Source organism: Cydia fagiglandana, chromosome 16 (assembly GCF_963556715.1).
Source record: "Cydia fagiglandana chromosome 16, ilCydFagi1.1, whole genome shotgun sequence".
Lineage (NCBI taxonomy): Eukaryota > Metazoa > Arthropoda > Insecta > Lepidoptera > Tortricidae > Cydia > Cydia fagiglandana.
The window spans coordinates 7,159,993-7,177,054 of record NC_085947.1 but is presented as its reverse complement, the minus strand read 5'-3'; the positions used below and the strand labels follow the sequence as shown (position 1 = coordinate 7,177,054).

Here is a 17,062-nt window from a genome sequence, read left to right as displayed (position 1 = left end):
CCATCCAAATCTTCAATTTCCCAGAATTTTTGCATTAAATTTCCCACATCGACCGAAGTAAAATATCCAGCTGCTGAGTAGGAAGCGTTAACTGCGGGAGCGTCGCCTAGTATGATGTACCCCAGTGTAGTTTCTAAAGCGTCAGGCAAGCCAGGTTTGTTTTCCACTTTATCTGACATTAACAATTTGGTGAATAACTTAACACCAAGAAGTACGTCAATTTCACCTGGAATCGCCCAAGAGTCATCTGCTAGATGTAAATTATCAAACAGATCAGTTGCAGATTGATCAATATGACAAGTCGGTAAATCAGGCGTGATCTCATCTAAAACAAGCGCTTCGATAGTATATTGATGTTTAGGATCATATCTTGACCTAAATGTTAAGTTGACAGTTCCTCGGATGGGTTGTGTTATAGCTGTTCCACCTAATCCATTTATTGACGTCACGGGGCTGCTGTGTACAGGAAGACCTAAATTCTTGCAGCACTTCAATGTAACGTAATGTTTCTGTGATCCTGGATCCAGCAGACATCTCAAAACCTTGTCCTTGCCGTTACGCCCACTAGCGAGTACCTTAGCAGTGGCGAGAATTTCCGTCAGGGGTGATTTAGTCTGTCCCGATGCCGAATGAGTACATATGGAGGCACCGTTGTCCGATACGGATGAACTTGTGCTAGCTTCACTACCATCCTTTGGTGAGGACTTGGACTCGTTGTTATTCATTGCAGGTTTCGAGTTATCAAAGTGTAACGTTGTATGATGTTTGCCTTTACATTTACGACAAGTTTTCTTGGAGGAACATTTCGAGGCAGTATGGTGCGTATTTAGACAATTAGTGCACGCGTGAGTTTCCTTAACGAAATTAAATTTTTCGTTAGGCGTGAGTTTCATGAAATTATTGCAATTATAAAGTTGCGAGTGATCATTACTCTTGCACATAGCACATGGATTTCCGTTGTCATGCCCTTGCGTGCTAACATACGCTTGGGGCGTGCGAGGGAGAGGAGCTCGCACGCTGCTAGTGCTGGCAGCGGAGCCGCTTTCAGCCTTAGTTGGCGTTCGTTGCGATGTCCGATATAAAATCTTTACTTGTTCCCTAACGAAACAAATGAATTCGTCATATGTAGGCATTTTAGAAGAATTCCGAATAGACATCTCGAAATTTTTTGTGGTATCTGAGTCTAATAACTTAAGACCCAGGTGAATGAAAATAAAGTCACTTAAGTTTTCGAGCTTAAGTTGTCTTATTGCTGAAATAGTAGCAGCAAACGAATCAATTATTTTTTCTAAGTTAGATGCCGAAGGACCATTGACGTTGACAGGTTTCATCGAAAACAGCTGGTTTAAATATGATGTCGCCAATGCGCGTTTGTCATCATATTTCGCGATCAATGCTTCCCAAACTGTGTTGTAGTTTTCTGCGGCAGGTATAACTCCCGCACAAATTGACTTTGCCTTTCCTGTCAAATGACTAAACAAGTAGTGAACACGCTCAGAATCCGTAAGTTTCTTATTCTCGTGTATGACACGCTTAAATGTTTCATAGAAGAATGGAAAGTTTTGAATATCTCCATCGAAAGAAGGAAGATCAATCCGTGGGATTTTAATGGAGTCGTCCTTACAGGAATGGCTCGAATCCCTGGATGTCGAGAGGCTCGGAGCAGGTGCATCAATTTTTGAAATTTGACATTTGATTACGCAGTAGAGATCTTCAAAGGCATTCATTGCGCTGTAGTTGACGTTGTATTCTGGGTCCAACTCCAAGTTTAGAAGACTGACTTCATCCATCAACTCTATAAATTCTTTTCTCAGTTGATCGACCAATCGAGCTTGCGCGATGAACTGCGAGAAAGCCTTCTTGTCACTGCTTAGCTTTGGAATCATGTCGTAAATATTTTGCAAACGCATAAAACATTGAGCACGTTTTGCTTCCGCGAGCTTAAGTTTCGTTGCCATGGTTACCTAGTTGTTACTATGACAGCATGAAAAAATATGAATAATAATTATTGTGCTAAGATGCACAAATAATTATAAATTATATTCAACTTGAATAATACCTTAATGCAAGTCGAAGGAAAATTAAGTAAATACGAATGTTCCGCTTGTATAATACCTTAATACAAGTGTAACCTTCGCAGTAGGTTAATTACAGTTTATGAAAAACTGAGGCTTTCAGGAATAATTTACCCGTAGCTTTCAGTTTAGTAAAATGTATTTTGTAACTTAAAATACACTGAAATTATATAACGAATATGGTGTGCAAAAATGTTCCGTGAAAATTATGACACAATATGACAGTTACAAAATACGAAATATTTTTGTAACGCATTTATGAATAAGGTAACGCGATGAATAATCCCACACGCTACGCGTAAACAAAATATTAAAATAACAGACAATAACAATAAATTAGTATACTGACTGTACTTGAAATAAAATTATGACGGAAGCATTTTATGAAAATTAAGAAACCGAAAGGAAATCCGAAATTATTTTTATAAGCGATTCAGTGAGCAACAAGGATATTATGTAATTTTTAAAGGTAAATTTGCGATCCGGCTCGTTTGGGCCAAAAATGGGGATGCGGAAAAACTTACATGCACTGGTTCTGCGTTTTCCTCCTTATGCGAGTCTCCACTGATTCGGCGGCACTTTATTATTGTTGTATGACTGAATTAGGGATCCTTTAGGTTTAACTTTCTTCTTAATTTTCTTGCACACAATTCGTAGCGACTTTTATTTTACGTGCATTGACATGATGACATTTTCTTTTTATCGCCTTGCCGTTTTATTTTGAAAACCCGACAAGGAGGTCAGAATTCATAGGAGAAGTTTAAGTATTTATACGTGGCGCAAACAACAACTCTAAAAGATTTCTTATTTGATGGTTTTGAATTAAATGCTAAGTAGGTACCTTTGCAAGCTCACTTCTTATAGTTAACTAGGTACTTAATTATTACTGGAGGATTATTTGAAGTTCAGATTACTTAAGCGTTTCGTGACCTCGTCTGGCCTGTTTTATTTAAAAGTTATTACTTGCTTAAAAATGCATAAGTGGGACAGTAATCGCATACAAGGTTCGACAGTAGTTTGGATAGCCTGAATCTGTCTAGGTACGTGCTATACGTAGTTAACGTAGTTAGTTTGAACTCGATTTTCAGGCATAGCCCGGAGCGCGGCATACGGCAGTGCGCGGCTGGCCTCCTGACTGCAGACACGGCAACGCGATATAACGTTTTCAAATTTATTCCAAATCGTAATAAATCTTTTGAAGGACGTGCCGCGTGAGATTTATAACTTAAGTGAGCGTGAGTTTACGAAGCTTTATTTTAACCGGCAATCGTTTTGAAATAAACTTTCGATTCAAAGATGACAGTTGCAAAGTTATCGTGTTGGCTGTACGTAAGAGTTTGTTATTGCCGGTGCGTTTCGTACTCGTAAGAGCGGCCGGAGGCGAGGCGAGCGCGATGGACGCGTGCAATGGCCAAACCGCTCACTCTGCCGCCTCTGCCGCCGCCTCGACGTTTCCATATCTCACTGCATCCTTACCGTGTCAAAAGGTGTGACGTTGAACATAATTTAATACGAGGAAATGTTCATATGTTTAAAAAACAAACATTGAACTTATTTTTACATGACCAATTATTTGAATTTTCAGGCGTCACCGCTGCCCACACAACGATGTCCCGGAGCCATTGTTCGATGTGGCGCACACGACGAGCGTGGTCTCCGCGTACAAGCAAGACTACGACGAGAAGCACGTCAGCCGCACTACGGCCGTCCACCACGAGGACCATCTTCGCCTCGAGGGCGATTTCCAGAAGCCCGAGCGCCCCGAATGGCACCCCGCCGAACGGCCCAAACCCACCAAACCAGAGGATAATCTTAGACCCGAGGGCGATTTTGAGAAGAGGCGTCCGGAAGAATGGCGCCCCGGCGACAGAGCTCCCGTGAAAAGGCCAGAAGATAACCTCAAACCAGAGGGTGATTTTGAAAGGAGGCGCCCCGAGGAGTGGCGTCCAGGTGACAGAGCACCTATTCGACGTCCCGAGGACAACCTCAAGCCCGAGGGAGAATTTGAGAAACGCCGCCCAGATGAATGGCAACCGGGAGACCGTGCCCCTGTCCGCAAGCCTCAGGACAATCTTCGCCCAGAAGGTGACTTTGAGAAACGTCGCCCGGAGGAATGGAAACCGGGCGACCGGGCCCCTGTTCGTCGTCCCGATGACAATTTGAGACCCGAAGGCGACTTTACCACTCCTGAAAAAGAACAATGGCGTCCAGCGGAAAGGCAGACACCGAAAAAGCCAGAAGACAATTTGCGCCCTGAGGGCGAGTTTACCTCTCCCGAGAAACAACCCTGGCAGCCTGCCGACAGGCAGAAACCTAAAAAGCCTGAGGACAATCTTAGACCAGAGGGTGACTTTGAAAAACGACGACCTGAAGAGTGGCGCCCGGGAGACAGGGCACCAGTACATAAACCCGAGGATAATTTAAGACCTGAGGGGGAATTCACTTCGCCTGAGAAAGTGCCTTGGCGCCCAGCTGAGAGGCAGAAGCCCAAGAAACCAGAAGACAACTTGAAGCCTGAAGGTGACTTTGAAAAGCGCAAACCCGAAGAATGGCAGCCGGGTGACAGAGCTCCGGTGCGAAAACCGGAGGACAATCTCAGGCCTGAAGGAGATTTTGAAAAACGCCGACCGGAAGATTGGCAGCCAGCGGATCGCCAAAAACCCAAGAAACCTCAAGACAACCTGAGACCCGAAGGTGATTTTGAAACACAGAAGCCTGACGAATGGCGCCCCGCTGAACGTCGTGAACCAACTAAGCCGAAAGATAATCTCAAACCTGAAGGTGATTTCGAAAAGCCGAAACATGATGAGTGGCGACCAGCCGAAAGGCAGACTCCTAAGAAACCACAAGACAATCTCAAACCTGAAGGTGATTTCGAGAAGAGAAGACCTGAAGAATGGCAACCGGGTGATAGAGCCCCTGTGCGAAAGCCAGAGGATAATTTGAGGCCTGAGGGAGATTTCGAAAAACGCCGACCAGAAGATTGGCAGCCTGCTGATAGACAGAAACCTAAAAAACCTCAGGATAACCTGAGACCTGAAGGCGAATTTGAAACCCAAAAGCCCGATGAATGGCGCCCCGCTGAACGACGTGAGCCAACTAAACCGAAAGATAATCTTAAGCCTGAGGGTGATTTTGAGAAACCTAAACACGACGAGTGGCGTCCGGCTGAAAGGCAAACTCCTAAGAAACCCCAAGACAATCTTAGACCAGAAGGTGATTTTGAATCTCCAAGGCATGAGGAATGGCGTCCTGCGGAGAGACCAGAAATCAAAAAGCCAAAGGATAACTTAAGACCTGAAGGTGATTTTGAAAAACCCAAGCATGATGAGTGGCGGCCGGCTGAAAGACAGACTCCTAAGAAGCCTCAAGATAATCTCAGACCGGAAGGCGATTTTGAAACCCATAAACCAGATCAATGGCGTCCAGCGGAACGCAGAGAGCCTACAAAACCCAAGGACAACCTCAAACCAGAAGGAGAGTTCGAGCAGCCGAAGCATGATGAGTGGCGCCCAGCAGAGAGGCAGACTCCTAAAAAACCTCAAGATAATCTGAAGCCTGAGGGAGAGTTTGCTCAACGCCAGCCTGATGAGTGGCGTCCGGGTGACAGAGCTCCAGTGCGCCGTCCCGAAGACAATCTTAAGCCAGAAGGAGAATTCACATCACCCAAAAAAGATGAATGGAGACCGGCAGAAAAAGCTGTAGTAAAGAAGCCAGAAGACAACTTACGGCCAGAAGGAGAGTTTACCAAGAGAACAACAGACTACACGGTTGTCACTGGCGAGAGGGCTGAAATTATTCGCCGAACCGATAACATCATTACGGAAGGGGAGTTCACAGGTAATTACATAATATATATTAAATTTTAATATATCAATAAACAAAATAACGTATTATTAAAGAGAAAGGTTTACTAAATTACTATGAGTTAAAATGTAATCAGACTAGATTTTAATAAATTTATATAACAACCTAATTTTAATAAAGTATTTAAATTTTGTACTAGCTAATAAACTATCATTGTCGTGTTCAAATTGTATGATTTAATATCTTTAATTATTTTGTTTTCATTTCAGATACTACTACGTCTCGCACCGAATATACCATAAAACCAGTCGAAAGACCAAAACCTGTGCGACGGAACACTTGGACAAAGATCGAAGGAGAAATGACCACAGATACAACCTCAAAATCGGAATACATCGACTATACCGACATAGTTGAAAGAACTGTTATAGCTACGAAGAAAACCGACAATTTAATTCAAAAAGGTGAAATTGAATTCGTGACTTCCAACCAGGAGGATTACACGAAAAAAATGACACCGGTTGAACGTCCCCAAAGACGTCGCACTTGGACTAAAGAAGATTTTGAAAAGTTCTATTCAACAGATGAATTGCAAAAAGTTACAACCACACAAGAAGAATATAGAACGTATGAAGAAACTGACATCAGACAGCAACAGATTATTAGGAAAGATAACCTTCACATGGAAGGAACGTTCGAAACTCACACTGTGTCTCACGATGCTTATCAAGGCTCTGAATTGATTGAAAGGCCAAAACAAAAGAAACCAATAGATAATCTTCGACCTGAAGGTGAATTTGAAACTCCTAAGCAAGACAAGTGGCGTCCCGCCGAGCGACGGGAAATTACTAAGCCAAAAGATAACCTTAAACCAGAAGGAGAATTTGAATCACCTAAACACGAGGAGTGGCGTCCTGCTGAGAGACCAGAGGTAAAGAAACCGAAGGACAACCTAAGACCGGAAGGTGATTTTGAAACCCAGAAGCCCGATGAATGGCGCCCTGCTGAACGTCGTGAGCCGACTAAGCCTAAAGACAACCTGAAACCAGAGGGTGAATTTGAAAAACCGAAGCACGACGAATGGCGCCCGGCAGAGCGACAAACTCCAAAGAAACCACAAGACAATTTAAGACCTGAAGGCGACTTTGAAACGCAAAAACCAGATCAATGGCGTCCAGCGGAACGCCGGGAGCCTACCAAACCTAAGGACAACCTCAAACCAGAAGGAGAGTTCGAGCAGCCGAAGCACGAGGAGTGGCGTCCAGCCGAACGTCAAACACCCAAAAAGCCTCAAGACAATCTGCGTCCTGAAGGTGATTTTGAGAGTCAGAAGCCCGATGAATGGCGCCCCGCTGAACGTCGTGAGCCGACTAGACCCAAGGACAACTTAAAACCAGAGGGTGAATTTGAGAAGCCAAAACATGACGAGTGGCGGCCAGCCGAGAGACAAACTCCTAAAAAGCCTCAAGATAATCTAAAGCCTGAAGGTGAATTTGAGTCACCAAAGCCTGAGGAATGGCGCCCAGCCGAAAGGCCTGAAGTTAGAAAGCCAAAAGACAATCTTAAACCTGAAGGCGACTTCGAGACGCAGAAACCTGACCAATGGCGTCCTGCTGAGCGTCGTGAACCAACAAAGCCCAAGGACAATCTAAAGCCTGAAGGAGACTTTGAGACTCAGAAACCCGAAGAATGGCGTCCTGCTGAACGCCGTGAGCCGACTAAACCCAAGGACAACTTAAAACCAGAGGGTGATTTCGAAAAGCCAAAACATGACGAGTGGCGGCCAGCCGAGAGACAAACTCCTAAAAAGCCTCAAGATAATCTAAAGCCTGAAGGTGAATTTGAGTCACCAAAGCCTGAAAAATGGCGCCCAGCCGAAAGGCCTGAAGTTAGAAAGCCAAAAGACAATCTTAAACCTGAAGGCGACTTCGAGACGCAGAAACCTGACCAATGGCGTCCTGCTGAGCGTCGTGAACCAACAAAGCCCAAGGACAATCTAAAGCCTGAAGGAGACTTTGAGACTCAGAAGCCCGATGAATGGCGACCCGCCGAACGTCGCGAGCCGACTAAGCCTAAGGACAACTTAAAACCAGAGGGTGAATTTGAGAAACCAAAACATGACGAGTGGCGGCCAGCCGAGAGACAAACTCCTAAAAAGCCTCAAGATAATCTAAAGCCTGAAGGTGAATTTGAATCACCAAAGCCTGAGGAATGGCGCCCAGCGGAAAGGCCTGAAGTTAGAAAGCCAAAAGACAATCTTAAACCTGAAGGCGACTTCGAGACGCAGAAGCCTGACCAATGGCGTCCTGCTGAGCGTCGTGAACCAACAAAGCCCAAGGACAATCTAAAGCCTGAAGGAGACTTTGAGACTCAGAAACCCGAAGAATGGCGTCCCGCTGAACGCCGTGAGCCGACTAAGCCTAAAGACAACTTAAAACCAGAAGGTGAATTTGAAAAACCTAAGCATGATGAATGGCGTCCAGCAGAGCGGCAAACTCCTAAGAAACCACAAGATAATTTAAGACCAGAAGGCGAATTTGAGTCCCCGAAGCACGAAGAGTGGCGTCCTGCCGAGCGACCGGAAGTGAGAAAGCCAAAGGACAACTTAAGACCTGAAGGTGAATTTGAAAAACCCAAGCATGACGAATGGCGTCCAGCTGAGAGACAGACTCCTAAGAAACCTCAAGACAACTTGAAGCCGGAAGGAGAATTTGAACAACCGACACATGAGGAATGGCGACCAGCAGAAAGGCAAACTCCTAAAAAGCCACAAGATAATCTGCGACCTGAAGGTGACTTTGAAACTCAGAAACCTGACCAATGGCGTCCGGCTGAACGCCGTGAACCTACTAAACCTAAGGATAACCTTAAGCCTGAGGGTGATTTTGAGACCCAGAAGCCAGATGAGTGGCGCCCTGCTGAACGCCGAGAACCAACCAAGCCCAAAGACAACCTGAAGCCAGAGGGTGAATTCGAACAGCCGAAACATGACAAATGGCAGCCCGCAGAACGTCCGGAGGTGAAGAAACCGAAAGACAACCTTAAGCCTGAGGGAGATTTTGAAACTCAGAAGCCAGAGCAATGGCGTCCTGCTGAACGCCGTGAGCCGACGAAGCCAAAAGATAATCTGAAACCTGAAGGTGATTTTGAGAAACCTAAACATGACGAATGGCGCCCAGCGGAGCGTCAAACTCCTAAGAAACCGCAAGATAATTTAAGACCAGAGGGTGAATTTGAATCTCCAAGGCATGAGGAATGGCGCCCTGCGGAGAGGCCTGAAGTCAGGAAGCCAAAAGATAACCTCAAACCCGAAGGTGACTTTGAGACACAAAAACCTGATCAATGGCGTCCCGCTGAACGCCGTGAGCCGACTAAACCTAAGGATAATCTGAAACCAGAGGGTGAATTCGAAAAACCGAAGCACGATGAGTGGCGTCCGGCTGAGAGACAAACTCCTAAGAAACCTCAAGACAATTTGAGACCTGAAGGTGACTTCCAACAGCCTACACACGAGGAGTGGCGTCCGGCCGAACGCCAAACACCGAAAAAACCTCAGGATAATTTGCGGCCTGAGGGAGAATTCGAGAAACCAAAACATGACGAATGGCGACCAGCAGAGAGGCAAACTCCTAAAAAGCCTCAAGATAATCTCAAGCCTGAAGGCGAGTTTGAGTCGCCCAAACCTGAGCAGTGGCGCCCTGCGGAAAGGCCTGAAGTCAGGAAGCCAAAAGATAACCTCAAACCCGAAGGTGACTTTGAAACACAAAAACCTGATCAATGGCGTCCCGCTGAACGTCGTGAGCCAACTAAACCTAAAGATAATCTTAAGCCAGAGGGTGAATTCGAGCAGCCTAAACACGACAAATGGCAGCCAGCAGAACGCCCGGAGGTTAAGAAACCGAAAGACAACCTAAAGCCTGAAGGAGATTTTGAGTCCCAGAAGCCAGATGAGTGGCGCCCTGCAGAACGTCGGCAACCAACCAAGCCCAAAGATAACTTGAAACCAGAGGGTGAATTCGAGAAACCTAAACACGATGAGTGGCGTCCGGCTGAAAGACCTGAAGTGAAGAAACCTAAAGACAACTTGAAACCTGAAGGTGATTTCGAAAAGCCGAAGCATGATGAGTGGAAGCCTGCTGAACGGCAAACACCTAAAAAACCACAGGACAATCTCCGTCCAGAGGGCGAATTCGAGACTCCCAAACAGGATAAGTGGCGCCCAGCAGAAAGACCAGAAGTCAAGAAGCCGAAAGACAACTTGAAACCTGAAGGAGAGTTCGAAAAACCAAAACACGATGACTGGAAGCCTGCAGAACGACAAACTCCTAAAAAGCCTAAAGATAATCTTAAGCCTGAAGGTAAATTTGACAGGCCAGAGAAACCAAAACCATTGCCTGCAGGCGAAAGGCCAGTTCAAAAGAAACCTGAAGATAACTTAAAGCCCGAGGGCGATATGGAAGTTGTGCGCCGAACTGATTACACAGCAACTCGAGGAGACCGCGTCGACGTAGTCAAGCACGAAGACCACCTTAAAATGGAAGGAAAGATTGATGTTCATCGTTCTCGGGATGACTATAAGCGAATTGAAAAAACGGAAAAAGTGGTGATCACGAAACATGAAGACAATCTGAGAACTGAAGGAGAGTTTATTGACATGCAAATCCGAAATGATTACTCTGCAACCAAGGGAGAAAGGGCTACCGTGGTCAAACCTCAAGACAATTTGAAACCTGATGGTAAATTTTACAGACCTGAAGCTGTTCCTTCTCAACCTGCTGAGAAGCGTAAACCTTTTAAATATGTCGACAATATTACTATTGAGAAAGACACTGATATCAGACGAAATAAACACTTAGAGCGAGTTGATATAATTAGACGTGAGGACAACTTGAAAATAGAGGGTGAATTCGTTGATCTGAAACAGAAAAATGACTACACAGTCGTAACAGGTGAACGTGCTGCCATTGTAAAACATGAAGATAACTTGAAGATGGAGGGAAAAATGGAAAACATCCGATCTTCAGATACTTATCGTGTGGTAAAAGGACAGAGAGTTAAGTTGACTCGCAGAGAAGATAACCTTAAAATCGAAGGAGTATTTGAAGATCACGTTCGTAGAAATGATTACAGTGTAACAAAAGGGGAAAGATCAGCTATTATTTATCACCCGGATAACTTGAAACCTGAAGGTCAATTCGAAAAGAGACCTGTTGAAGAACCAGTTACTGGAGAGAAAAGAACACCTATAAAGGGCACAGATAATTTGAAACCAGAGGGAGATTTTGACAGACCTACAAAACCTAAATGGGAATCTGCGGAACGACCGGATGTAGTCAAACCACGTGACAATTTGCATCCTGATGGCGAATTTGATAGACCGGCGAAGACGAAATGGGTTCCAGGCGAAAGACCAGACCAAGTTAGACCAGTAGATAATTTGCACCCTGACGGAGAATTCCATGATAGGCCCAAGGAGCGCTGGCAACCTGGAGAAACTCCTTCACAGGTACGTCCAAAAGATAACTTGAAGCCAGAAGGTGACTTTGATCGTCCTGAGCGACCAAAATGGCAAAAGGGTGATAGGCCCGAACAAGTCAGACCGACCGATAACCTGCATCTTGAAGGAAAATTCCAGGACAAGCCTAAGGAACGTTGGCAACCCGGGGAAACTCCGTCTCAAGTCCGTCCGAAAGACAATTTAAAACCGGAAGGAGACTTTGACCGTCCCGATCGCCCAAAATGGCAAAAAGGTGAGAGACCCGACCAGGTTAGGCCAACAGACAATCTGCATCCGGAAGGCAAGTTCCAAGATAGACCGAAGGAAACCTGGAAGCCCAGAGAAACTCCATCACAAGTTCGCCCGAAGGATAACTTAAGACCCGAGGGTGACTTTGATCGCCCAGAACGGCCTAAGTGGCAAACAGGAGATCGGCCTAGTGCTGTTAAGCCAAAAGACAACTTGTACCCAGAAGGTCCCTATGCACCAACAACCGTAGATAGAACCAGCTCTAAACAAACAAACGAGTTCGCAAGAAAAACAACAGAGTCAGAGACCATTACTGGCCAAGATATTAGAAACATTGATTCCAAACGTACGAATATTGTCAGACATGACACCGCAACAAGCCGGGACGATACAATGCATGCTACTCATTTAGAATCACACCTGCAAAAATCAAGCTCCCACAGTGAACACTCAACCGTTAGAAATATTCAATCTGGAACTCACGTGGCGCATTCGACTGTTACGTCACAAAATGTAATTGACCGCACTGATTCACAAAATAATGTCGATAAAACTACATTAATACGCAAACACGACGAAACTGGGAAAGATACAGATCGTTCTGTTATTAAACATGTAGACAAAAATACTGTCAATAAGCATGATTCTAAGAATATTAAAAACGTTCAATCTTCGACGTCGTCGACTACAAAGACAATGAAGCAAGTTACAGAAAAGAAGCTTGTGGGCGGAAAATGGGTTACCGTAACGAGAAATGTGGAGACGAATATTTCAACTAGTGGACCTGGTGACCGACCCTCTGGCAAGAAGCCAAAAGATAATTTGCATTTAGATGGTGATTTTGAAGGACGTCCTAAGACTAAGTGGCAACCAGGAGACACTCCAGCTCAAGTTCGTCCAAAAGACAATTTAAAACCTGAGGGTGAATTCGACCGACCGGCGAAGTCAGAATGGCAAGCGAGTGAAAGACCAAGTCCAATTAGACCGAAAAATAATTTACACCCTGAAGGTGAAAAGTACACAAACGGTCATATTGTACACGAAGACACTATGAGAATACAATCACAAGATATATCTAAGAAAACAACTGACAGTAGGTCTCAGGTGGGTCGCGACGATTCTAACATTCAGTCAAGAGATTCACGGGTACAAACTACGACGAGCTCATCAGATCACCACGATGGAAAGACAAAGACTATGCACACTGAATCTCATACTACCATTCATAGTGGTGTCCAAAGTTCTACAACTAAACATTCAACATCTGGTTCCCAAATAACACACGCTACAGTTACTGCTCAGGGTACTGATCGTACTGGATCGCAGCGCAATATTAGTAAAACTTCACAAGACGCCACTGACAGATCTTCATCTCGAACTGTTACTGATAAAAATAAAATAGTACAGGACTCACGAAACGTTAAAAACTTATCTTCTTCAATCAATAAGACCATGAAGGAAGTATCTGAGAAGAAACTAGTAGCAGGAAAATGGGTCACGGTTACTCGTAATGTAGAAGTAAATACAACTACACAAGGAGGTGATACAAACAATCTTAAAACTGTTCAGGATAAAGGGAGTGTTGATAGACAGACTCGAGCTGATTCTAGTCAAAGAATTGTGTCAACGGATGAATCGGCCATATCTTCGTCTTCACAACAGCGCACATCAGTGAATAGACACACTCAACGCAACTCTTCCAATATCATACATAGTGGAAGCCACTTAGAGGAGCATAGCTCTAAATCAAGTCAACAGACGCACGTCACTGGCAGGAATCAACTGAGCGACAGCGTAGCCAGAACCAGTATAGAGTTCCAAAAAGCCATGCACGGGGGTGATACTTCTACTACTGTAATTGACAATTCCAGTCGTTCCGGGCATCACAAGAGGACATCTGATCTAGTTACCGATGCGTCCAACACCGTTCTTCATCGCAAAGGAATCTCCTCGGCCACTGAAGCCCAACATTCTATAAGTTCAACGGCATCGGCGCAGCGTAAGAGCATCGGAAATCTAAACGATAGAGGAGAGTACATCAGTAACTCGTCCCACAGCACTGATAGAAAGAGCATCAGTTCCATGCACCGTTCAGCTCGCGATAACATGGGTGTTATTTCGCAGCACTCAGATAGGCAGCAAACCAAACGCGACGGCCAGTCGACGTTGGTTGCCGAGAGGCAGCCAAAAGTACGAGATAACATACAAGTCGGCGGGGAATTCTACGGGCGTTCCGAAGCCAATTCCTACGGCAGTTTTTCACGTTCGGAGAACTCGCAGAAGGTGCAGCGCAATGAGCGCACGGAGCGGGTGGTGCGGCACGGGCACACGTCGCACTTCGTGCTGGGCGGCGACAGCACCAGCTACAAGCAGGAGTTCACGACGCACGTGCACGGCCCGTGCCCCGCCACGCTCATCGAAGCCCCGCGCACTCCATTTAAGCACACTCGTGATACACGCGAACACAAATTCTATGCCGCAAAAGTAACGCGTTAAATACTATTTAAAACGTATGATTATACTGTGTTTTGAGCCTTCGTTCATTCCTTTTGAATGTGCCTTACTAGAGCTTGTTTATTTAAAATGTTAAATTAAAGCATAATAAGTAATTACCTACTTTTTAAAACGCAATCTAACATTGCTAGTCTTATACAATTAACATGCCCATTTTCTTAAGCATTATAATTTAACAATTAACATGTTGAAGTATGCCTATACAAAGCAAATCATTTATTATTATTATTTACCTATTATAATGTCAAACATTGCCATGTAATAAATTTTATATTAAAAGCAGGTGTTTTACTTCCCAACTCCCAACTATGTAAGTCCCTTAACGGTACCATGGGTTTTTCGAATAATTAATAGTAAGTTAATGTAACTTACGTAAGTACTAGTAAACAACACAAAAGACAAAATTGAGTAGCTTAACTTCAAACTCGGGTAAATCCATATCTGTCAAATTATGCGATTTTGGTATTTGAGAGGGTCTAATAATAGACCGGGAGATAGTGACACATTTTACTGGGTCATTTGTACCAGTATGGCGGTTCGTCAGGGGTCTAAGTACGTAATGAACGAAATAAAAATGATGGTCATAGCGCTGGTACCGGCGGCCCAATCGCGTGGGCGTTAGTCGAACGTATCGGATAAAATACGAATGTCAAACGATTTGTTCCACAAAAATCCTCGTATTTTCCGATAGTCCATAAAAAAGAAGTAGGCGGTAGCGTAATGCCATACTTCTCCGGTGTGACTTACAGCCCGCCATACTGAGGCGAACACATTAATTAAAAAAAAAAACAATTAAATCATTTGTGCCAAGCTATTTGTTGCACAGGTGATCATCGTCGAGCAGCCATTCATGGACATCACCATGCCATACTTTTCGGATGGTTCCAAATGGCCGCCATACCGCAAGGGAGTTAATTATTTTTTTATTGTTAAACGATTTGTATCATCTTGTAATTTTTTTTCAAGACTTTCTGTGTGATCATAAATATAAATCTCATAATGTCATACCTTTTTTTTTTTAATTAATTATTTTTTTATTGCTAAACGATTTGTACCATCTTGAAATTTTTTTTCAAGACTTTCTGTGTGATCATATATAGAAATCTCATAATGCCATACCTGTAGGAGGTGGCAAATGTGTACAATTTTTTTTTATTTCAAGTATGGTGCCCCTTTTTCCCCCTATTAGAAGTATGGCAAATATAATAATGGTCACATTGCATCATATAATTTCCAAAAATCCAAATGCCATACTGGTACAGATCGTCAAAAATTTTTTTTTGTTTTAAGTCTTGGCTTAAGTCTCACAGTCGTCCGCCCGTAGTTATAATCTGGAATATTTTTTTTTAGGTATAATTGTATCCAAACAAACAGAATATGATGATGCCATGCTGTAAAAAATTATTTTACGTATACATTGTCGTATTTTTGAAACGTGTCGATTAAATAAGTTTTTCAAGTATGGCAGCACTTTTTCCCCCTACTATAAGTATGGCAATTATAATAACGGTCACATTCTATCAAATACTTTCCAAAAATTTAAATGCAATACTGGTACAAATCGTTTAGCAAAAAAAAAATTAACTCCCTTGCGGCGGTATGGCGGCCATTTGGAACCGTCCGAAGAGTATGGCATGGTGATGTCCATGAATGGCTGCTCGACGATGATCACCTGTGCAATAATTAGCTTGGCACAAATGGTTGAATTGTTTTTTTGTAATTAATGTGTTCGCTTCAGTATGGCGGGCTGTAAGTCACACCGGAGAAGTATGGCATTACGCTACCGCCTACTTCTTTTTTATGGACTATCGGAAAATACGAGAATTTTTGTGGAACAAATCGTTTGACACTCGTATTTTATCCGACACGTTCGACTAACGCCCACGCGATTGGGCCGCCGGTACCAGCGCTATGACCATCATTTTTCTTTCCTTCATTACATACTTAGACCCCTGACGAACCGCCATACTGGTACAAATGACCCCGTAAAATGTGTCACTATCTCCCGGTCTATAATGACTCTAATGGATATAGCCGATTTTGAAGTTAAGCGACACATTTGAATCTTAAGCCAAAAGGGATAGTTTGAAAGCAATTCAAACATACAGGGTGGAAAGATAAGTCGGGCCCTGGAGGGACACTACCTTAAATCCTTAAGCTGGCTCATTTTACTTAACCCTTTATAAGGCAGAGGCGATATATCGACCACATACGCTCAATCAGAAATTCAACCATACTGTTTTAATAATAGGGATCAAAATCGTTTGCATTAATTGAATATTCAACTTGCTTTTAAAATAGATTTTTGAAATGTAGGCTTCTGATAGCTGCAACAAATTCTGCGATAGCACGTCCCTGTCAACGGGCCTTATAAAGGGTTAAAGGAGACATTCATTTATTTTTTAAAAGAAACAAAACTGCATTCAAAGAAATTTTCTATTTTTCTTCAATTTAGCTTGTCTAAAAAATCTTGAGTACTAAATATTAGATTTTATGGATATTTTGTATGACAGACGAGTGTAAGACTTCATGTTTCTTGGAGAAATGTTATCATTAACAATAACGGTATCGACTAGTACAATAAAATTGTGAGTTTAAATTTTTTGGGATTTTTAGTCGGTTCGAGTCTCGGGCGAGGCAAGCGAGTTTTAGAAAATCTTTGCAGTTTTGTTTCTTTTTAAAAATAAAGGAATGTCTCCTTTAAGTAAAATGAGCCAGCTTAAGGATTTAAGGTAGTTTCCCTCCAGGACCCGACTTATCTTTCCAAACTGTATAGCGGCTATACCAATAATATGTAGTAGGTACTAATATTGCAAGGGGTCAGTCATACCTAATTGAATATTTCACCTAAGAGGCGTGTTGAACCCAAAATCGAAATAAATAATTTGACAATAAGTATTTTTTTAAAGCGATCCTTCGG

The 17,062-nt window shown here is 43.5% G+C and overlaps 1 protein-coding gene across 6 annotated transcripts in view; it reads left to right on the top strand.

The window, feature by feature from the left end:
- Positions 1–14,421, top strand: part of LOC134671825 (titin) — a 46,730-nt gene extending 32,309 nt beyond the window's left edge. The window contains exons 3-5 of one of the 6 annotated variants that reach the window (XM_063529654.1): positions 3,661–4,634; positions 4,722–5,915; positions 6,152–14,421. In XM_063529654.1, the coding sequence (XP_063385724.1) occupies positions 3,661–4,634; positions 4,722–5,915; positions 6,152–14,124 (10,141 nt within the window). In that variant the 3' untranslated portion in view covers positions 14,125–14,421. Of the gene's footprint in view, positions 1–3,660; positions 5,916–6,151 lie in introns of all 6 variants that reach the window. The other 5 variants (XM_063529655.1, XM_063529656.1, XM_063529653.1 and 2 more) reach the window with 5 other exon arrangements.
- Positions 14,422–17,062: the final 2,641 nt, after the last annotated feature.